Source organism: Furipterus horrens, unplaced genomic scaffold (genome assembly GCF_987537825.1).
Source record: "Furipterus horrens unplaced genomic scaffold, mFurHor1.1.pri manual_scaffold_6, whole genome shotgun sequence".
In the NCBI taxonomy this organism is placed as follows: Eukaryota; Metazoa; Chordata; class Mammalia; order Chiroptera; family Furipteridae; genus Furipterus; species Furipterus horrens.
The window spans coordinates 147,247,067-147,270,522 of record NW_028327176.1 but is presented as its reverse complement, the minus strand read 5'-3'; the positions used below and the strand labels follow the sequence as shown (position 1 = coordinate 147,270,522).

General features: G+C 41.8%; 1 protein-coding gene across 2 annotated transcripts; it reads right to left on the bottom strand.

The window, feature by feature from the left end:
* Positions 1 to 821: 821 nt before the first annotated feature.
* On the bottom strand, positions 822 to 22,656 carry PRDM1 (PR/SET domain 1). 2 transcript variants are annotated; one of them, XM_090279710.1, is made up of 7 exons: positions 22,547 to 22,656; positions 20,726 to 20,965; positions 14,240 to 14,359; positions 10,739 to 10,991; positions 4,813 to 5,909; positions 4,213 to 4,341; positions 822 to 3,833 (listed from the first exon to the last, which is right to left on the bottom strand). In XM_090279710.1, exons 1-7 carry the CDS (start codon positions 22,586 to 22,588, stop codon positions 3,261 to 3,263), a joined length of 2,454 nt encoding a protein of 817 aa, XP_090135836.1. In that variant the 5' UTR covers positions 22,589 to 22,656; the 3' UTR covers positions 822 to 3,260. The 2 variants fall into 2 exon arrangements, with proteins under 2 accessions (XP_090135836.1, XP_090135837.1); XM_090279711.1 differs by lacking the exon at positions 4,213 to 4,341.
* Between the last annotated feature and the right edge of the window lie 800 nt (positions 22,657 to 23,456).

Sequence of the window (23,456 nt, the reverse complement as noted above, 5' to 3'; positions counted from 1 at the left end):
ATCTATCAAGTGTGAATCACATTTATGTGTGCCTGGAAACAGGTTAGTTTCTAGAGCATCAGCACACAAGCATGACCCTTGGGGCCGCATGGCCCCATTGCCGTGACCTCTGGGCTTCACACTAACAATGCTCACCTTCTGGTAAAATAGAAGCTTTCTTGAATTTAAATGTGCGAGTGGCAAACCTACTTCCCAAGTTAAGATGTGAAGAAAAAAAATACCATAGGCTGTAGGACAGGACAACTATGCAGAGGCACAGAAGACTTTATTTTCTGTGGCGTGCTCAGTGCTAGCTACTGAAGCAAAAGTGACGGTACCAATGAGCAAAGTGTTCCTCGACTCAGCTTCCCGGGCTTCCCCAGGGCCCTCCACCCATGAGTGGGCTGGGTCTACACACATACACACACACGCTGGCGCAAGGCTAGGAAGGCATTTCTGGAATTAATCCAAGTGTTCCCTCCCTCCCCACCACGCCATGCACATGGACAAAGTAAAACAAAGAAGTCCAATAAAGTAAACAAGGCTTCCCCCACTTACTGGCTAATGCTTGCAATGCTTTCCATAGAGAACACTTTTATAGCTCATAATTAAAGAAAAATCTTACACTGCTGAGTTATTGGAGAGCTAACAGATCAACTCTTCAGATCACTCCCACGTGCTCTTCCTGATGGAGGTGTGGAAATGAGGGAATCATGGCTGTGGGGGTTGAGGGGACAGGAGAGAGACAAATTGTGCCATGTTCAAAATCTGTTCTGGGGCCACCTTTGGAGTGTGGTTAAGAAGTTGCTCACTGGCCTCTCACTCAAGACGCTAGACAAGCATTGGTAAAGCATGAACATTTATATTTAATTTACATTTTGACAATTTGCACATAAATAACAATGTAAACTGTACGTAAACATAAGAGAGTTTGTTGTTCTAGCAAAGAAAAAAGCCCATAACTTTGGTCAGTTTTAACTTTGAGGAAAAACAAAGAAAACCACTGTTGACTGTGGGCTCAACACTTAACATGTAAGAGGCCTAGGAGGAAAAGTCAGATGGTGCAGAGAAGCAGGAAGTCTTGAGCCACTGTGCAGGTTTTGGTAAAAATCCCACATACAAGAAAGCACAAAAAGGGGAAAAGAGAACAAATGAGTGGTTGAGAATAGAAAGTATTTGGTGGCAATGTCAGTGTGATGCTTTGGTTTCCCTATAATTAAGGACTGTGTTTGTCAAACACTGCTACATAAAAAATTGTCAGTTTTGCTACTTATAGGAACAGATCAGTAAGGCTCTTAGGTTTCCCTGGATTATCCTAAATTTGTTGTTCTCTTCTGCAGGTTGACATTAGTTACCATCAACAAAATGTTGAGTATATCTAAACTAGATTGATTAGTGATACATCAGCTACTTAGGAAGGAGGAAGAGGAAGAGACAAAAAATTTACAATGGTCAAGGAGTAAGAATGAATTTTTAGTTCCATGACTTGGGTGTGACCACATAATCATAATGTGGCAAAACGAAAATAAAGCCATCTTAGATCCTCCTTAACAGTAAAAGAAAACAATGTCTCTCTTTCTCCCTGGTTGTTATGTGATCCCCACCTTTGCGCCAAGGTTTTAGGGTCTCTTACAAGAGTGGGGGATGCCCAAGCTCAATATGATTGTGAGGTCATCAAGTGTTAAAGTTTCAGAAAGGTTTTTCTTTTTTCTTTTCTTTTTTTTCCCCCCTTAGGAAAAGTAGGGTTTTTTTTTTTTTTTTACATGGTTTGGTTCACAATTTAAGTGGTTATAAATATATTATATATATACACATGGTACAGTGGTATAAATAGATTTATAAATATACATCATTCTTCGCTACACCTTGAATGCCGACATGTAATCTTTGGGCTAAGCAGAGTAAAAGATAGAATGGCACTGGTTCTATCTTTCCGGAGCATACTTCGTTTCATCTAGAGTAGCAAATCATTAGATAAGACATCACTTCCTGCTCTACTGGACACACTCAATGAGGTAAATGTTGTTGAACAACTTTGCAATGCCCTTTCATCTTCAATTAAATTAACCATAAAATGTAAAAACACAAATACTGAGGACAATCTTGAGTTTTACAGAAAGAATACAATTGATGTGTCGGGGATAGGAATGCTCATTACCCGCTTTTACCCCAAGACAACGAGAATACCCGTTTTTGTTTTTTGTTTTTGTTTTTAAAATGTGGCCTGAGCCTTTCCACCTCAAATCCTTCTTGGTAGAGCACCGTGTTTGTGCAATTTTGACATAACAATAAAACCCCTACAATAAAAACATCACCCAGACTCAAGCCCCCAAACCTCACACACACTAAACCATCTGTGCTTTAGGAAGTTTCGCAGTGGTTTTAAATATGGCATTTTGTCTTCTTCACATTTTCAGATAAGGTGGGAAACAAAAGTCACGTCGCCACTCTGAATGGGAACATGACTTTGGGGGTGGGATTGCCCTCCTTTTTGGAGAGGGAGATAGGCTGGCAAAGCCTTGTCACCTTTCTAGTAAATCTCTGGTTAGGGGAAAAATAACTGAACTATCTACAGAAACACACAAGATTCCCTTTCTTGTTTATTCTATTGAAGTGATTATTGGGTAACTCTGCTCACATATCCCGAAGTTGTACAAATGCTGTTCAAATAAGATGATCCTATGAATTAACACATCAAAACTGTCTAAACTGGCAATACCAAAACCTCATTTTCAAACCCTTATTAAAGAAGGAGGTTGACTGAAGTAATGTATTTGTTAACTGAATCTTAGGTACTTAAACAGATGTGCAGAAATTGTCTACAAAGAATGGCCACAAGATAAAAATACAACATTTATACTCAAATTACAAGGAATTTTTTCCAGTCACTGTAAACGTTTTTAATTATTGCTTTTTGAATGATAAACTGTATAATAAATTATGAAGGATTATCATTGAAAAAATAATTATGGCTAGGCAATAGTCTTAGCAATGGGAAGGCTATGCAAACATATTCACAACACAGGTTCAAATATATAGATGGGGTGTAAATAAGTATATATAATATGTATATATATATTGTCTTTGCCTCATTTATGCCCTGAGATTTTAGTAACTTTGGGGTTCCTTCTTTAATTCCAGAGAGATGCAGGGAAACCACCTGCCGTCAGGAGAGCTATGCAGAACTGGATTTATGTACAAGAAATTTGCTGCAGGCACCCTGACTCGCCAAGTCATAAGTTAAGAAACAAAAACAAAACACTTGTTATTTTCTGAAAATCTTAAGGATCCACTGGTTCGACTGTTTCTTGTTTGACCTTGACAGGTCCCAGAGGTAGTGGGTTGCTGTGAGGCAACTTCATGAGGGATGGGTCTGATGACTCATAAAGGTTACACCCTGAGAGGAGTCCATTCCCCAGGTTTCTTTGCAAAGACACTTTCAGGCCAGTTTCTTCTTTCTCCTTCCTGACCACAGCCAGAATTTCCTTCTCTACCACAGAGGTCACATCGATGTTGTCCTCCATGTCCTCGAGCCGGTCGGCATTGTCACTGATGTCAAACTTCTCAATTTCTTCATTGATTCGGGTCAGGTCCTCCAAACACAGCCCCGTGGTTGGGGCCACAGGACAGTTCCCCTTCAGGTGGACCTTGAGGCTGCAGAGATGGATGTAGTTCTTGTGGCAATGGGCACACTTGTGGGGCCGCTCCCGGGTGTGTAGGCGCTTGTGGAGTTTCAGGTGCACAAACTGGGTGAACTTGGCAGGGCACACCTTGCATTGGTAAGGTTTCTCTCCGGAGTGGAGTCGCAGGTGGGTCTTGAGATTGCTGGTGCTGCTAAATCGCTTGTGGCAGACCTGCAGTGGGGGACAGGGCAGGGAAGGGGGAGGGGGAGACCAGAAGATGAAGAGCTGCCAGTGGGAAGGGCAAGCTTACCAGGCGACGCCCAGCAACCTGGGAGGCGAGAAGCCTCCCTGTGGCACCTATGGTGTGGCCTTAAGCAAACAGGGCGATGTGGCCACACTGCACACGAGGTGGTGTTTATTTCCCCTCCCAGCTTCCACCCACTGCAGCCGGCTGTGTCATCATCTCAGCTCGCAGTAGGAACAGGGCTGTCTGTCCGTGGCCAGGCCGAATTCTCGTGTTGGCTAATCTCTGGGCTCTAGGACCTGGGGAGGGCGACTCCTCAGACATGTTCTACAAAGGTCAAAAGTTCTACCCCCAAAGACTGCCCACCTGGCATTCATGTGGCTTTTCTCCCGTGTGTACCAGGTAGTGTTTCTGCAGGTGAGCGAGCTGAGTAAAGCCTTTGTTGCAAGTCTGACATTTGAAAGGCCGTTCTCCACTGTGCACTCTGAGGTGGACCTGGGAAGAAGCCACATGTGTTTGTTAGCTCTGATCTCAGTTGTCTGGAAGACCTAACCTTCCTGCCCAAGGTCTCGGGTGTTTATGATGCAAAGATCTTAAGAGAAGCATCAAGATGAAGTCCTAAACAGAACAAATAAAGCCCTGAGGTTTTCAGAACACTTTGTTTTGTTTGAGCTAAAGGAATAAAAGTTACAGGCTAGCAGGGACTTTCAATTGATCTTCCAGCCCACACCCCATGATCTTATTACTCAGAAGAAACTTAGGAGTGGGGAAGTAACTTGTCCAAAGTCACACAGCCAGATGAGGCAAATACAAAGTCAAACCCACGTCAACTATTCCTGGCCCCGATCTCACGCTGTGGAAAATGAAATTTGTAACAGGTGGAAAGCCAGCTAAACACAAACATGCGGGCGCACTCACAGCGACAGACACAAGCAGACAACCAGAACGTTCTCCTTCCAGGCTTACCTTCAGATTTGAGAGCTGGCCGAAAGTCTTGGAGCAAACGTTGCATTCATACTTAATCTTGCCGTTCTGCTTCTTCAAGGGGTAGGGAAGTGTCTTGTAGCCAGTCACGTTTCTCTTGTTTTTTATGAGACTCATGGCTTCGTCACTGCTGGGGGCTGCCGTCACTGCTGAGGTAGCTTTGGGCTGCACCACGTGCTCTGCCGTGGCAGCCGTGCCCGCAGTGGGTGACCCGCTGGTAGGGCTGCACACCTTGTCCTTCATGCTGGCGGCGGCCCCGGTGAGGGAGAAGGCACTGTGGGGTGCGGGGACCAGCACATCTCTGGGATGTTCGGGCTGAAGCAGCCTGCGAGCTCCTTCCGAGGGCAGCGAGCTCGGGAGGGTGGCCGGGTTGAGCATGGGGTGAGGCAGGCTGCCCCCACCGAGGAGGTTACTGTAGACTGGGTACAACCTGGGGAAGAGGCCAAAGTTGTTGATGCCGTTGATGCTGCCCACGGTGCTCAGGCTGTTACAGTTCATGCTGTAGGGGGGCAAAAGGAACTTGGGGTAGTGAGTGTTGTAGGAGGGGATGAAGGCCGGTGGGAGGTGGTGGGGAGGCGCGTATCCAGGGTAAGAACCCAGACCTTCGGTGCCATAGGGTGCGTTCAAGTAAGGGTAGGAGTCCCGGTGTTCTTGAGAGCCAGGAGCCAGAGGCGACATGGTGTTCCCTGGGCTGCTGTGAGGGCTGGCGCTCTTGAGGCTTTGGTCGGGGCTGCTCGCTGAGGGACTGGGCGTTGTGGAGGAGGGCAGCGGGGAGTGAGTGATGTACGTCGGCCTCTCCATCCCATAGGCCAGGGAAGCTTTCAAAAAGTCTTCCGGCAGAGGGGCCCGGATCGGGTATACAACCCGAGGGTAGAAGGGCATGTCAGGGCTCCCGTTTTTTCTGAAGTCCGCATCCTTTTCTGAAGTGAGGGGTGAAATGTTCGAACGGTAGAAGTCCTTTCCTTTGGAGGGGTTGGAGTCCAATTTTAGAATTTCTTTCACGCTGTACTTGGGGACATTCTTTGGGCAAAGGTCATTTTTCTCAGTGCTCTGCTGCTTTGGATGGTTCTGTGTTTGGGCTGAAATAAAGAAAAGACGATTACTCAGAGGGGTACAGAGAACTGAAGTGAAATTGCCCAAGTTGTTCTCTCCCTGAGAAAACCCGAGCACCAGCTGGCCACAGGCGAGAGACACCTGCTTTCTCAACGCCCTCTCATTCTAGAGGGTTCGGGCCGCTCACTCAAAACTGCTTCATTTCCTTCTCAGCAGAACGGGGCACTGGCAGCATTGATTGAGTGAACAGCACCATTTGGATTATTTTGTTTCCACTAGCAAAAAAGAAAAAAAGACCTTGTGATGGAAAAGTGTTGTTCAAGCAAGAATAGGAGAGCTTCCATTAAAACGGAGTGGAAAAACACCGGGGTGGGGGTTGTCATCGCGTAATAAATGTCATTCTGGGGAAATCAGCACACCCTGCAAACTAGATGTGAAAGATTAAGACTCATTTCAAGTAATAAGCAGTCATCAATTTTCGCCTTCATTCCTGTTTAATGTGAATTTGATAAAACCCTGTTCAAACGGCCTATGCCTAATAGAGAGATTAGAAATGCAGGTGCCACCCCTTTCCCTCGATTTGCTGACAACACAAGGATTTCACCGAGGCTTTGCTGGTCTACCCAGGCTCCCAGCAATGCTGTCCCTGGAATTACAAGGCATGACCCAGTCTCTCTGCCAAACCACAACAGGCCCTTCTCGAGCCAGTTCAATTACTTAGAGCACCAAAGAAAACAGGCAGCTAAGATGAAAGCACTTATTCCAAAAGATGGCATATTATTACTTGGTAAATATACTATTCAGGAACAGCAGCAACGAGGACATTTCCAGACACCCCGGGCCATCGCCAGCCCTGCCCCTCCAAACACACAGAGCGAACGATGCCTTCAGGAAAACACCATTCAGAGGAGGGAAAACCAAAAATTCCCAGCTCAGCCTTCCTTGGAAATCAAAAGTAAAACATATGCTGCTTGGCTGGAGCTCAGGTTATGGGAGAGCAACACTCCAGCGTGAACACCTGCCCTAAGCAGTAGGAATAGAGGGGAGGCATCGGCCATTGTTGGCGGGTGACACCACGAGAGGCAGGAAGGCCTCAGTATTAGGAGAGGACAAGTTCAGGGGATGAGGCTGAAGCCTCTGTAAAAATAGCATTCGTCGTCTTTAAAAAAATGTTCCTGTTTGATTTAACAGAGAAGGAACTCCAGGCTTGATATCTGATAGGTCTAGAAAATGAACTCTTTGGAGCTCCAAATTCTGAACTCTTCAAATCCATTCTCCAGGCTGACAGGCTGGAGGGATTCGATTCCCTGTTTGAGAGCCCTGAGAGAATGTTATCAGCTGCTAGCTGTTATCAGTTACTCCCGGGTGAGCCGGCAGCCCCAGAATAAACACAGCGAGACACTATCAGGGAAGATGCTGATGGGGGCAGTGATGGAAAGCTTGTTGAGGGAGAAGGATTTCTGAAGCTGCTAAACCAAAATAAATATCCCCTTATCAGGCCAATATCAGTCTTTCAGTGAGGCCCAGCAGGCAGGAAGTTCAAATTGTCACTTTTGTTTTTTAAAGCTGAAATGTGAAGGAAGAGAGACAAGAAGTTGGAAAACTGATAGGCAAGACATCTATTTCACAGCCACAGGAAGGGATTTTATGGAGGCTGAAAACAATGATTCAGGGACATCTACATAAAGTTGTTACCCTAATAAAATGAAAATCCAAGCACTTCACCATCTTAACTTTCTGCCATTTTCACATAGCAAATTACATCTAAGTCTCTTAATTTTTCCCGTGGCTCCCATACTTCCTTAATTCCAAAACTCAACAAATTAAAGCCGCAAACAAGAAGTTTAAGTCCATTCATAACATTGTTCTTCCTATTAGGTGTTCTTACGAAGGGCCTTACTAATTCGATTATTGAACTGGCGCAAAGCTAATGATTGGGCCAACAAATAAGAAAGTTGGAACTCATCATTTTCTATGCAAAATGCTTAGCACAGTGGCAGGCACAAAGTAAATCCACGATAAATGTTTGCTATCTCTTATGCCTTTGTAAAAACCAATTTACATCTTATTTCAACACAATATCCAGAGGGAAGTGTTAGCCCCTCCTAAGATGTTCTAAGGCAGAAATCAGGCAGTCCACATGAAGGTACATTTTAAAAATTCATCCTTGAGCAGCTGAGTAATCAGTGGAGCTGGTGTCATTTCTGACTCTCCCACTCAGCAGCAGTTTGAGTTAACATGAAAAAGAAAATCAAGATCTGTTTTTGTTCTTAAATCTTAAATGGCTGTAGGCGGACAGAGTCATTTCAAGAGTGAACTGCTTCTGAAGGCTCTGAATGGCTTAATTATGCCGACTCACATTTTCGATCTATAATAAGAACCCTCAAAACTACAAGAAAGAACCTAGAAGTTCTGCAGTAGGCAAAACAAAGTGTTTTCAACTGAAACTGAGAAAGCAGATTAACATTTAGAAGTCTATAATTTGGTCAACTGTTTTCTAGATGGGTTAGTTAGATAGAAAAAAAAAAAAAAACTTGGGAGGGGTAGGAGTTAATAGTTCCGATTCCTTTTCTTTTGTTTTAAAAAATGCCCATTTGTGATTTCTGGCTATTTATTTTTCTTTATCTCAGTTTGCTTCAAATCTCTCCTCAACACTCTACCAGCTGAACCATCGCCGCCACTGAAGGCCCTCACGGGGATTCTGGCACAGACCTTTCCTGTCCTCGAAGCATGGAAACCCAACACAACACACTTACCGACACAAACTACCTTTTAGGCCTGATGAAATAGTGGAAATTTTCCTGATCGGAGTCTCAATCATCAGTTACCACACCTAAGACAACTGGTTTCACAATTGGCAGTAGGAGTCTTGGCTTAATGTGACTGGTATTGTTAACCCTCATTCTTTACTATGATTACTGGACAATGAAAGGGTACTTGGAAATGTTAAACCACCATTTAGAAAAAAATTCTGCATAAACAAAAAGGGATATTTGAGGGAAGAAAGGTAATTTCATAGTATACAAGAATGTTGCTTCTCAACACAAAGGATAAGCACTTGAATCTTAAAATACTGTGCAAAGCTTTTCATTGGGGAATAAAAATGCAAGGCCATTAAAATCTTTCTGTGATTGGCAGGACCTGAGGGACGTATACAAAACAGCTTTTTTTGTGGTTGGTGCAAAGTCACTGGGGTGCGTTACCTCAAATAGAGTTACTGTTTAAAAAAAGAAATCAGAGTCTTTCTCTGAATCCATGAATGATTAAGCCCAAGGACCGTAAGGAGACCCTCAAGAGGAAGTGAATTGCCATGCTGAGAAAGTTAGGAGAAGCAGCGTATCTCCCCATGAGACCCCTGCTGGAATGTAAGTTGTCTGTTACCACTAGGCCCCGAGTACCTAGCTCAGCCCATACAAATGGTGACATGGCTGAATGGCTCCTGGGATGCTTGGCACAACGACATGACGGAGATTCTTGGAAGCAGTGATGAGAGATGAGGGAAAAGATTGGTCAGGACCTGATTATACCCATCATGCTCATGTTGGATGCCAGTTCATTTCCAAACATTCTAAGACTTTTTCTGAAGCTCATGGGTGCACTGTGTACATGTGTGCGTGTGTGCGTGTGTACCACAAACACAAATCTAAGAGGTGATCACAGAGCGGAGATCCTTAGTCTCTTATAGTCCCTGTTTTTCAGAAAACTACAAATATATTCTTGAGATCATGGGGAGATAAGGTAGACACTGTGGGATGAGCACTAAATAGCTATAGAGCTGAATTATACCTAAGATAAATTATTGGTTTGTTAATTGGTCCTAGAGTCGAAGTCAAAATTCTGATTTATGCTAATATTAACATTCATTCCAAAGGTCTCTCAAAGGCGAAAGTGTGAACTAAAATAATTTAGCCTTCAAATGGAATAACAAATTGATGACTCTGAGTAAAGAGCATCTGGGAATTCTTTGTTCTATTCTTGCAGCTTCTCCTTAAGTTTGAAATGATTTCAAAACCAAAATTTACAAAAATGCCAGCATATAGGTGCTGAAATTTTAAACCAAAACGTTTAAAATTTTACTTAAAAAATTTAAATTTAATTTAAAAAAAATGCTTTATTATTTAGCAATGTAACTGAGAACACACAACCACAGTTGCAACAGGCTGGAATTTTATGGTAATTTTTAAATCGCTCATAGACGTCACTGGAGAGTGACTAAAATGAAGTAGCTCTTTGCAGAGGTAACGACAACAACGTTAACCAAATAAAAAAGTAAAAGCTTATAAACTAGGAATTGAGAATTTGTTAAGATAAAGTGATAGGTGGCTACTATGATACTGATCAAGTGATGAAGGAAGCTAAGATATAAAATTTTGTCATTCATTTAGAAGAATCTTTGAAAAATTATAGCTGCGAGTTTTTCTAGAACCAGCCTCATTTTCCACATCAGACCATAACTCAAAAACCAAATGTGCATCTCTACCAGACTCCAATGCACATTTTAGGCCCCAACAAACAGCACAAACAAGGAAGGTTATACCTTGCAAACTCAGTGTAAGGACCAATCTCTGTTTTACTTCTACCTGCTCCCTTTGGGATAGATTAGAATTGGACCTATATTTCTTCGTGACTTTCTGAATTAAACACTCAAAGTAGCTCTTAATATTTTTTAACTGAATCAAGTTTTATACTAGGAAATAGGCACTAAAATTCTCCCCCCTCTTCTTCGTGCCTAGTTTAAGCCACCTACTTGGCCCAACAGGTGAAGACATATAATTAAATAACATGTTATTAGCTCATAGGGGCAGAACTGACATGACTGGCATTTATAATTTTTTTTGTTCTGTAATCCACTTACTGAGATTCATCACTGTCAGCTCTCCAGGATAAGGGTAGTGAAGCCTCTCTGCAAAGTCCCGACAATACCACACAAGAAGCTCCTGGTTGGCAGGAATGGGCTTAATGGTATAGAAGTAGATGTTCATCCCGTTCTGACACGCAGCCAGGTTTTGCTCCCGGGCAGAGTGCGCCGGATTCACATAGCGCATCCAGTTGCTTTTCTCCTCATTAAAGCCATCGATGAAGTGGTGAAGCTCCCCCCTGGAAAAGATCTGTCCAAAAGAGAAGACAAACTGGTTGAAGAAAGTCAGCCCTCGGCACCTCTAAGAATAAACACAGCAAGCACCGTGTGTGACTTCTGGTCCCCTATTGCCTAGTTAGAAAAAGAATCAAATCAGTTTGGCCAGAGTAGTCTTGAATCAGCAGAAATAAGGGCGGAAACAGGTAAGGCACACTTTGTCAGTTACCTTTCCATTCAGTTTTTATCATCTTTTCATGTGGGAAAAATAATAGAAGAATGAAACACAAAATTTCATTTAAGGAGCTAGTGGCCTCAGACGAATCAAACCACCAGAGTTCTACTTTTGCTACAGCAGCGAATGGCAAATGAGTGATGCTTACTAACTTGAGTTCTGATTATGCTGACTTTTAATGCTTTGAGTCACTGGGTAGAAGACCAAGCCGACTGACTACGTCAATCCGAGTCTCTCAACTTTTTCTATGGCCTCTGTACTTGCCATTTCCTACACCCCCGCCCAAGGCTTAAACGATGCAAACATCCTCCACCCCCAAGCCTCTGAGTCCAGAAGTAACACTTGTTCATATGAATACTTGGAACCTTGCCTTTTTGTGGAAGCACTGGGTGGGGCAAAGGTGAACTTCACCTGCCATAACAGAGTGAACACCGGGACAGAAGCCAGAACTTGACAGTCTACTGAGGAGTCACTTTTCCTCTTGATAAACATGTTCAGCCTTGCCAAAGGAGGGGAGAGGGAACCCTCTTATCTGTGAAGAGGCTGGCTGAAACGCCGCTCTCAGAGCCATAGGCATGTGTTTTGGAAAAAGAACAGGAAGACACTAAGTCGTTCTTTAAAGGAACACATAATGAAGAATTCAAAGTCTGCCTTATAGTAATATTACTTCTGGTTAACAGATGCACTCAGTCCACTCGGGAAAAAAGGCAGAGGTAAGAATAGGAAAAATTAAAATTTACATTCTACTGAAACTACTTCAGAAACACACGCCTTACCCTTCCATAGGAAGTTTCTCTCTCTCGCCCTCTTTTTAAGAGGTACCACCTTTTCTTCAGACTTAAGAAATTTCCTTATACATAGACGATCAATACCTGGTGATCTGCAACTTGTAGTCTCCACAGCTCGTAGCAGAAATTTTGCTCTAACTGGAGATCAGGTGATTGCTTTGTTCTTAGTCACATACTACGTTAGACCATAACTTGATCCTGTATTTCGCTCAAACGTTATCAGCGACAAAAAGGAACTCTGTCTCTTTAATACAGGCAGTAAACACCAGAATCACTTTCTTTTAAGAGTAACTTCCTGTAAATTGTGAAGGGGGAAATACATGTGGCTTCATCAAAGCAGTTTGTGAGAGCTTTTGCGGTGTGTTTTGTTAAGAGAAAATGGAACAAGGCTGGTGAATTCTGCTATGAAGAGGGGTTTTCAAGTTTGTTTACTCTGATGTGCAAACTTCCAGGAACATGGGGTTCCATCGCTCTTGCACTCTTGGTTGGGCGGAAACTGCTTTCTAAAGCTACGGGTATGTTGATTCCAGTCAGCCTTCCACAGAATACAATTTACTGTATCCTCATTTAAAAGCAGAAATATCGATGCCATGAAGTCACACACACACACACACTCTCCCTCACACATACACACCCACAAGAAAATAAAATAATTCATACGTCAAATGAACACTGCTCCCTATCACCTCGCTACATTTCCATATATTATCAAGAAGATTAAAAACCTGCTGACTCATAGTACAGTTACAAGAAATGTCACTGGTTTCTCAACTTGAACATCTCTTCTCTTCTTTGACTGTGTAATTTGCATGAAACTTTTTTCTCTCCTCACAACAGATGTTCATATTCCTGCCAGCAAAATCAGGATGCTTTTAACAACATGTGGGAAGTTATCTCCTACAATATCCTTTGCATGTGAAAGAGTGATTCAAATAAATCCTCCCAAGGACAGCATTTCAGTTCCTTATAGTGAATCCTTAAGGAACTAGGGAACTGGGACACAGACAGGTGGCTCCTAGGTATTTCTTGCCTTTGTCAAAATGGCCAGGCGTTAATGAGACTTATACTAGATTGTCTTAATTCAGGGCTGCGACTCCAAGAACACACATTTCTATGGTTCACTTCTGAGAAGATTTATTGGCAATAAAGGCAAAAGTGCACTCACTTACATTTTGCCCATTATAAGTCATGTATTTTAAGCACGAGGAAGTTATTTTGCTTGGAAAATAGAATAATAAGTTTCTAAAAACACAAACTTTCTTGGCTTTAAAAAAAATACTGTTTCTTAGGAACAGCTTTCGAATGTTCCCCAAATATGCCTTTTACCAAGTAAGTATTATCTGGTTTTTGTTGTTACCATGCAGCAGTTTATGAAAAAAGTTCAAATAACGATTTCCTAATAGTCGTGTACTTTTTGTGCAAGTATGTATTAAAAAAATTACCTTTCAGTTTTGTAAGCATATATTTATTATCTAATTAAGGAAACTAAATATCTCAGAGAGAGCTATGGGGATATGGAAAGCAGTCTGATTTTTTTTTTCTGTTCACTCCTAATTCAGGGTCTTTTACTCAAGGATTTCATCTAATTAGTTCACCTTTGATGTCTTATCTAACCCTGATATTCCAAAGGAAATTGTATTGGCCAGACTTTTTGACTGGATGGTATAGGGAAGTTGATCATCTTGCATGATGGTAAGCATTTTCCTGATGCTATGGATGGAATCTACATACTGTCAAATCCATAGTTTTGTGGTACAGACAAATTTAAACAGGATTAGTCCTAAGGTCCGTCTCCATTCTCCTAATGCTACCTTCCACCTATCCTTCTCTAATGGCACTTATTTTCAAGATAATTCATTTATGATTATTCTTCCATTCAATTAAAGTTAACTCAGCTAAAAATCAAGACAAGGTGAAATCTAAGGCTTGGTGACTCATTACTACTTCCTTGCAGAGAAATGCAAATGAGCCTACCCTTGAGGCAAGTAACAAACTGTTTCCTTTCATCACAAAGCTCGATGAATTGCAAAAACGAAGATTCACATATAGTCCAGATCTCCATCCCTAACCACATACAGGTTGTGTTTCCAGGGCCAAACAACTAGCTAGTTTCATCATACTTGCTTAGAATCCACTGTGTCCATGGGGACCCTGAATACTTGTGGTGAGGCCCAGTACAAGTTGAAAAAGGAAGTGACCCAGCAATTCTAGCTCTTTTTTTTTTTCCTTAATGAATCTGGAAGAATTTTCCATACTTACCCGCCAAAAATATTTCCTGTTGGCATTCTTGGGAACTGTATCATCTGTGTAGATTTCACCTATTAGAGGTCCAAAACGTGTTCCCTTTGGTATGTATTCTTTACTCACCACTCCAATAACCTAAAGGAGGTAAAAATATATGAAACAATTACTTCCACTGTAAAATATTAACCAATCTTTTTGTTTCAGTGAATTGATTTGTTAAGTGGTAATGCAACTAACAATGACACACTTATGATATGGTGCCTTGTGTAGTTAACGAGCTTCACCTTAGGGAAAGATCATTTTACAACTCCCAGATCATTAACAAATACTTAACCCAAGGAATAGTCTAGAGGATTATTCTCCACTGACTGAAGGTCCTTTATTTTATTATTACTTTTTATGCAAGAAGAATAGAGGGTAACCATTCTGTTTTAGAATAAGGAATCAGATATTGCAGAATTAGATGGTCAAGGTTAGACCATTTCAGCCTCCTCCTAGTTTCCTATTTCTCCTTCTCCCTCAAACCATAAACACAGTGTACTTGAGGGGAATCAAATAAGTTTTAACCTCAGAAACCAAAATAATGCTCTTTGGTTGTTCCACAAAGGCCTAAGGAACCAAAAACCAAATACATTCTATTTTTTTCAACCCAGATGAGGCTTTTTCTTTTTTTTTTTTTTTCATAGTTTGTAAGTTCTCTTTATAAGAGGAAAGATCAAGTGACTTTGTTCTTCTGTAGTATTTTCTACTCAACAGTGGTCAAAAGTCCTCCTTTGAAATGGAATTAATACTGAGGAAAGTTGTGGGTTCTGAGACCTGTGGGTTCTAAGATCTGAGGAAATGACCTTCTCTGACTGGTTGTATCACACATTTTGACTTTGTAGGGCCTTACTTAAGAAACGTGTCAACTATGCCAGTTCCTCCTTGATCGTAAATTTCTTTAAGAGGGGGTGAAAAATAACCACCAACCACAAATCAGGAAGCAATTTATCACTATTCAAAAAACTCAATAAGTAGTCCTTTACTACATTTTGCAGTTACAGTTTTCTTTTGGTTTTTGTTCACTCACTTTTCCATTTTTAAATCCTTCTCATCCAAAAGAGCCAACAAATTAGTTACTAAATACCTACTGAAAAGGACAAAGAAAGGAGGAAAAGACAATATTTATTTCCAGTTTTTATTATCTGGTAGTTCCTGTATAATTATGTACCTGAAATGATAACTCCAGATATATAAATCAATAAATGTTCAGAGTGCAATCTATAATTTTGGTTATGATATGCACTGACACGTCATTAAATTACATCAAGAACTCAAACCTCTGTTTAAATTCATATAGAATAAGCATACCTATAAGGGAGGGATAGATCAGTCTTTCTCATACACATTTCTTATCAGCCAATAATTTTTTAAAAAGCAATGTATAATTCAATATACAAGCCAATGGAGCATACCCAGACTGGAAAGACAGAAAAAAATTGTTTTCTACACCTAACACAAGTTGAAACAACGTTGGTGAACTAGAGTGTTATTTTTGGTCTTTTATGAATTTCTGGCAGACAGGTGAAAAAAGCAGATGTTCATTTCACCCTCTTCCTCTGTCTTCATTTACATCTCTCTGCCCTTTCAATAAGTCTGTCATTATTGGTATTTGTTGGCAGTATGACTACTGGGGACAGGAGTACCTCAGAACAGTCTCAAGATAAAAATACATATTAAATAAAGCCTAAGTAGACTTGCTTATTCAGAGGCTCATTGTTTGTGATACATTATTGAACCTAACTAACTTGAAAAATTCATGGAATTGACTTCTATGGCACGCAAATCATTTGGCATTCATATTTGAATGATTATTCCATAATATTAAAATGACAAACAGGAAAAACAAATAATGCCATTTGTTGGTGAGCCAATAATTAGCAGTTGATATTTTCAACATATCCACTTTAAAGCAGTAATTTTAGGAAAGGTACTCAACTGGTTCATCAACTTTGTTTTAAATTATAGTCTCTTGCAGGCAGTGTCTTAGGAGTCAGAGCCTGATTACCAACAAGAAGCATTACATTGAGGTCAGGGTTTTTCTTCTGATTGCCATTCTTTTAACTACGGGCCTATCGATTTTCAGCTACTGATCTCACATTAGAAACACACAACATTTTCCTATGGCCAAAAGAGGTCAACTAGAAATTTGCAGAAGACATAAGCTACCCAATACCTATTTGAGCAATGTGGGCAAATCACTGGGGAAGCTCTCAGGCACCCTTGGAAGTAACTCTTCCCATCTATAATCTTACAAATGCAATACAGCAGGCAAGACAGGAGAACAACTCGAAGGAGGAGTGGCTGTGGTGAAAGAGAGATCAATGAAAACCCTAAGGCCCCAAACAAATAAAAGAACCTCAATATCAGATTATCTTTAGAAGTGGGACAGAGCCTTAATATTTTAATTTCTTATTATACACAAAGCTATAGGATACATTTAAACTTATACATATGGATACATGGACACAAAATCATAGGATTTTTCGGTGGGAAGGAACGATGTATCTAATGTCATCTATATCCATTCCCAGTCAAGTGCTCTAATACACAGTAAACACCTTCATCTCAAATTCATGTCTGAGACATTATTCAAAGAGGACATAACAGCTGCAACTCTAAGAGTACAGTGCTCAGCCAGGTAGCTATTAAAGAGAACAGGAAGCAGAGGGTTTTTTTTTTTTTAATGGGAAGTGGAAGACTAGGTCACAGTTCTCCCTCTGGCCCTGGAAAGATCCAGCCAGACGTGAATCTTAGCCAACAACAATCCATCCTAGGAGCAAGCACATGATACAGAGGAACCTAGTGTGTGCCCTGGATTTCACAGCCCTAACAAGACTAAGAATGTGTTCACCTAGCTCAGGAAGGAAACTTCACTGGAACTGACCAGGGTCCTAAAGAATTTCTGCTGGGGACAGGCTGCTATGTGCCTTCTATAAACCTATCAGCGAGAGGACGCTGGACTCAACACTTCTTGTCCCCCAGAAGCTCTTCAATGTCATGGTTATGTGCAGAGCTGACCCCTCCACCACGTGAGCAGATCTGTCTTTGTCAGTGGTCTCATTTAGAGAACACCCCCCTGAGGTCTGTGGCTTCTACACAAAATGAAGATTCCACAACTTAGGATGGGGTTGGGGGGAGGGTGAAATAAAAATCTGATAGCAAAGGGAATATAGTTGTTTGTTTGTTTATTAAAGCAAATTCCTCCTTTAGGGAGTATTCAGACACACAGACAGTAGTGGGTTTTAACCAGGAACATCATTCAAATGTGATATGAGCATCCTCACCTCAGATTACATTAATATCATTTTAATTACTAGCTACCCCCCCACCCATAAAATGCCTCATTCAATTACAATTATAAGGACTAGAACTCTGTCATGGACCAAGACTTCAGCTTGTAATGCACCCCATTTTTTAAAAAGGGGTGGAGTGACTGGAGATGTTTTTGGAAGGTTTCCTCCTTAATTATCTTTATATTAAAGGAAATGTGGTAATGCCTCACTACATTGTCTCCCAAATAAAAGGCAGTAGAAAGAAAAGGGAATTGCACATTGTGGCAAGATACTTTTTTACAGATGGCTTGAGTTAATAATGGACTTCAATCAAGTGGACCCTGAATGAGTCCCCATCATCCATCTGATGTTTATCACCACACAACTTTGGGAGGTCAGATTCAGAGCCACAGCACTTCTAGAACGTAAGCAACTTCAGTTAAGGCTACTGATTCTCACTTATAAATGTTTAAACAGATCTTTCTATATTCAAATATTCATAGAGAATTATTTCAGGAGGACAAGGGGAAAATCCCCCTAAAAGAATAATGCATCAGTTTAAAAAGTTTTAAAAGTTTTGAATAGTATGTCTATATTTGGTTTGAGTTCTGGAAATAGGAAGTAAGAACAGTCTCATTAAAGGTGCAGAATGATTCTAAACCAAATCTAAAAATGAGGGTCAAGATCAGAAATACGGTTTGTATGTTTTGTTTTTAAACCAAAAGAAAAAAAAAAGGTGCTGACACATAGCACAAATTCATAATGAAAAAAGGTCTTGTTAAAAAAAAATCCCCAAGTATGTCAGCACAACAGTACAGAATGTAACATCTTCTGCTACTTAAATGAAAGCATTTAAAGGGCAAGTCAAATCAATCGGATGAAAACAACATGTAGAAAAGCTGCTTTTTATTTTTATTTAAAAAAAATTTTTTTACCTATTTCCGCAGCTTGTGGCACTAACTGAATAACAATAATGTAAACTGTTCATCAATCCTAAAGGTCCCTGTTTGAGAACCGGTTTGCAGCAATCACACCCTCAATGGCCCAAACCTACAGCCCTCTTTCACCACCTTAAGGGAGCTGTTTTTTTCCCAAAGTTTGGAAAGGAAGGGAGAAACAGAAAAAAGCATACAAATTCCAGAGAAAGCCTCAGACAGTTATTACATTTAAGTTGGTTTCCTGGTTGCTTTTAAGATTAGGAACTGAAGATGTACTATTTTAGTCAAGTGTTTCAGTTAAATAAAATTCAGGAAAATAGAATAAGAGAGCTCTGAACTCTTATTTAGTTTAGTTTTGAAGGACCCTCTTAAGGAATACAGGCACTGCATGTTTTTCTGCGTGCTGAACATACTGAAATAGGGAGCTATATGTTCAGAAAAAGAAAAGAACTAAACAAGCTTAATAAAGGATCAATCTGAAATAGGTTGAGACTATAAATAAAACCACAGTGACACCAAGAGGGGCCAGTGTAGCATAATCAAGAAGCACCGGCTAGGAAGTCAGAAGGACTTTGCTCCCTCCAAGTCTTGGCTCTGGTTTTAACTATTCACCTTGGGTAAGTGACCATCTTTCTGAACCTTGGACTACATGATCTAAGGGCATTACTAAATTTAGCTATATGATTTTAAGTCAAATGATGGAAATGGAAAAACTTAAGCTCTGCACTGAACTGAGCTTAAGAGCACTATAGAATTAAAAGGCAAAGGTGACCCATGGAATGGAGATTTATTTCGGTCCCAATGGGCTGGACAGGACAATACAGCACAAATGAACCCAGGAACAGATCAATATTTGGTCAAATCTGATATGGGAAAAACACTGCACCTTTTAAAGCCACAGCTAAACCTTAAATACCCAAACAGATCTGACATTGATTCCAGGGGCCACATATTAAGAGACTTTCTATTGAGAAGAGTGTTATTTGAAGAAAGAGGTATAATTAAGGCTGACCTCTGGGTTTACATTTTTAGTAATGTTTGTGTACAGCTACAATTTAAATTTTGCTTTTTATAAAGTCTGCCTCCATTCTCCCAGCAGAGGGGAAAAAAAAAAGTTACTTTTTAGTGAAACTCGAAGTAGAGTTGCTCTATTTAATTTTAGACAGCTGTGTCTCCCCTTTACCAAAAACACTGAACTCAGACACAAACAGGAAAGAGACAAAAAGTATTTCCCAAACAGGCTCCCTGGACCCTTCAAATGCTGTTCCTTCCAGAAGGAAGTGATTTTCTATGGCTACCGTGAATAGTCCCAATATCAGATTATGGATTCCTACAGCCAAGGATCTCCTTCTCACTGCTCTCTGAAGACCATAGTAGAACTGACAGTGGCTTGTGGTCATGCTGGTCTGTTGAGCTCTCAATTGCTACAACTCAGCACAGTCAACTAGTGACAGCAACTGTGGTAGCCGAACGCTCAAAATAAGAGGTGGTTCTGCAAGTTCTTTCACAGCTAAACATCACGCCTAGCTATAATCGTTATATAAAAGGGTAAGCACAAATCCTTTGCTCATTCCAAGTTGGGGTTTTTGGCCCCTTTGAAACAACAAAGAGTGTACCCACTTCAGAGGCCAGTAGGGATCAGCCTGCCAGCCTGGCCAGAGCCTAGGAGCTGCCTCAGATAAACAGTGGTGAGCTCTGAAGTCATCCGGACAGAGGACACTTTTACATGACCCTCTTCTTGGTTTATGCCATCACTTCAGTTCATAAACACCTCAGGGTTTTGAGAATAATTTTAGAAACCCAGCCAATAAAGCTAGCTCGTTAAAAAGAATAAAGCCATCTAATGACCCAAAGGAGACAAAAGAAACATGACAAACTCTTTTCTAAGAAAGAGTTTTCTCCCTCAAAGCTATCGTACACCTGGTGGCTAGGGCCAGCAAGTGGAGTGGCCAGAGGCTTTCTCTAAGCTCGCTGACTATTTCATCCACCCCGTGCTGCAGCTGGGCTTTGCCAAGACATGTCAACTTGCCAAAAGGTTTAACTGTTTGCTAGTTTCTGTGGAACAGTGGAGGGCTGAGGAAGTGGGCCAGGACTGACTTAGGGAAAGAGAAAGCAATGAAAGAAGTGAAGTAAGTGATCAGTTATTGCCTGGTACTTACAGATCCTCACAGATACAGGAGGCCTGAAGGGCAAGTAGAGAGGTTTGGCACCAGAGGCCAATCTGCCTCTGCAATAAACCAGCGACTTACCTCTTTGCTGTTTGTGGCATATTTGAAAAGCAGATTCCTGGGTAAGGATGCCTCTGCCTGAACTGAAGCCCCTCTGTCAGCTCCAGAATCCCAGGGGTGATCATTCACAATGTAGGTACATTTCTCTTCAAACTCAGCCTCAGTCCACAGAGTCATATCCGCATCCTCCATGTCCATTTTCATGGTCCCCTCTGTCAACCCTTGAAACCTCACAGCGCTGGAGCTACACTTCGGGGCAGCCTGGAAGAGAAGGGCAAGGCCTTTAATCCCCATTGTCCTGTGGCTCCCTCCGAGAGGCTATGACTAACACAGCAGTCTGAAGACTTTAAAAGCAGATGCGGAGTGCTTGGTTCAGTTGAATAAGAGCCAAAAAGCAGTATAAAGAAGATTGCCTTGAAGAAGCAGGATTTTAGAATGCTACTTGAAGTTAAGAAAAGAAGAAGAAAAAAGTGTGGCAACTTGATTTGAGGGGAAAAAAAGAAAAAAGAACCACCTCTGAACAATCCCTGGCTTTACCTCTCACAGCAGAAAAATGTTGTGGGCGCTCAGTCCTGTGTCCCAGAATGCCTGGGGTCATGGCTGCCAGACCCTCAGTGCTGTGGAAAAGCTGCCTCAGAAAAGTGTCACAAACAAGGAGAGGAAGAGGAAGGAGCTCTGTCTGCCTGTGAATGAAGCTAAAAATGGAAAGCGCGTGTGGTGCAGGAGCGGAACCCAGCCTGACTTTTCCAAATGGGGAAGACTGAACTTTCCCACCAGCTCCCAATGCAAAACAACTTTCAAAACAACTTGCCCCCCCCCACCCCCCCTTCGCTGCACGCTCTCTTTCATCCTCTCAAGTCTGGAAAGGATTGCATCCTGCCAGCATCATCGAGGTGCAGCTTTCAAAATTGTTTGGACCACAGGAAAAGAGGAGGAAAAACGCGCGAGGGGGCAAATCGCCCCACAGTGTCTTTTGACTTGTGGGCATCTCACGGCAAATTGAAAAAGCAAAAACAAAACATAAAACTGTTCAATAGAATTCCCGGGAGAGAATTCCTTCAGGAGCCCTCAGCTACAAATAGCACTTTCCATTTAAATCTGAAAGTGTACAAATTCCCAGAAGTCACTGATATGCCACAGTTTACTGTAACTGAAGTTATAACAAATAGAGAAGACTCAGAGGACCCACTCTGCTTCCACTTGTGAGTGGGTCAGGATATTCCCGCAAGTCTCCCCTCACCGGCAGATAGTGTTTTCCAAAGAGAGAGAGAGAAAAGGTAAACAACTTCTGCGACCTTTTTCCATATAAACGTGTTTGATAAAAAGTAGGGACATGGGTATCATTTCCATGTAAGAACGTGACCCCCTTAGAATGTACACACAACACTGTGTAAGTCCCTCAGGGTGGCTTCCACATTCTTTTCTCTCTTCCTTAAACATGATGCGTTTTTGTTTTTTTTTTTAAGTCAGAAGCAAAGTTGTCTTTCCTTCAGTTACGATTTAAATACTCTGCTCATTTTTATTTAGTTGCAAAATGTACAGTCATGATGCCAAATAAATACTGAAATAAAACAAAATTAAAAAAATAAGCCAGCCCGGTATGGTTACTTGGTTTGATGGGGGCGGGCAGAAGCCACTACTGAAATTTCACTGAATTGACAATTATGCCTAGAACTGAAAGGGTTAATGATTCATAAGGAAAAAGTCTTATACATGTTTGACAGTTCTAAGTGCCTTAAAGCCGAAGCCTTTCTGGTTTCTACTGCGACTACGTTAGCCAAAAAATAAAAAAAAAAGTTTTCAGATCAATTTCAGATTTACGAAGAAGATCAAGTTCCTTACCAAGGTCGTACCCACACGTTTTTCCAAGCAAATATCCAACATCGGAGATCAATGTCGCTCATCTCTCTACACAGTCCACATTTCCTCCGCGTCCCCTCGCGGGCTGGGGACGGACGCGCACCTCGGCGGTGCCCTCCTGATGGTCGGCCGCCCGGCGCCCGCGTCCCGGCTCTCGGCGGCAGACAGGTGCTGCGCGCTGCTCTGCCTCTCCGCAGCACTGGAGGGCCGAGTGTCACGGCAGCACTTTCAGTCTGTGTTAACCAGCGCGGCGGCTGCTCTCCCCTCCCAGCTGCAGATTTCCCATTTGTCTGATTGACTCAACACCAGCGCCCGAAGTGGGGGCGTGGCCTCACCTGGACCAGCGCAACTTAGCCCAGCCCCGTGCTTTCCCCCGATCCCGAGTCTCCGACAGCTTCCTCTCTTCGCGTGTGAATCTCAACGTTCACTTGAAACCTTCCTTCTTCCCTTTGAAAGCACGTAACCTCAACGTTTACTGGGACTGTATTGTATTCTAAATACTCCAGGCCACCCTCCTTCCTGCTGCGGCTTTTTCAGGGGCTCACACTCCTTAAATTAAGGGAAGCCTAAAAATTACCTAAATTTTTTGTAGTTCCTCGGCTCAAATCCAGTTACAGACTACACAAAACTTATTTGAAAAGATCAAGGGAAATTACTTTTGCATCTAATGTAATAAAATGTAGCCGTCTAGTCCTCAAGCTATTACCTATGAAATACACGTTTTCACATACACACACACTAACCTGTGAGCTTCCATTTCTCCTGCTAAAACGCATTCAAATTTAGAGGAACTAACGTCCCTCTCTCAACTATGTAGTAAATAGGGAAACAGGAAAAAGTTATCCTACCGATTAACATTTCGTTGCCTTTTCTCTCCCCCCACCCCAAACAC

What these genes read in the sequence shown, in the direction of transcription:
- PRDM1 (XM_090279710.1), bottom strand. Translation starts at nt 22,588, where the DNA reads ATGTTGGATATTTGCTTGGAAAAACGTGTGGGTACGACCTTG. An exon ending in AACGTGTGGGTACGACCTTG is followed by an intron (nt 20,966 to 22,546) that starts GTAAGGAACTTG and finishes CTTCTCTTCCAG; the next exon opens with GCTGCCCCGAAGTGTAGCTC. An exon ending in ATGCCACAAACAGCAAAGAG is followed by an intron (nt 14,360 to 20,725) that starts GTAAGTCGCTGG and finishes TACCTCCTTTAG; the next exon opens with GTTATTGGAGTGGTGAGTAA.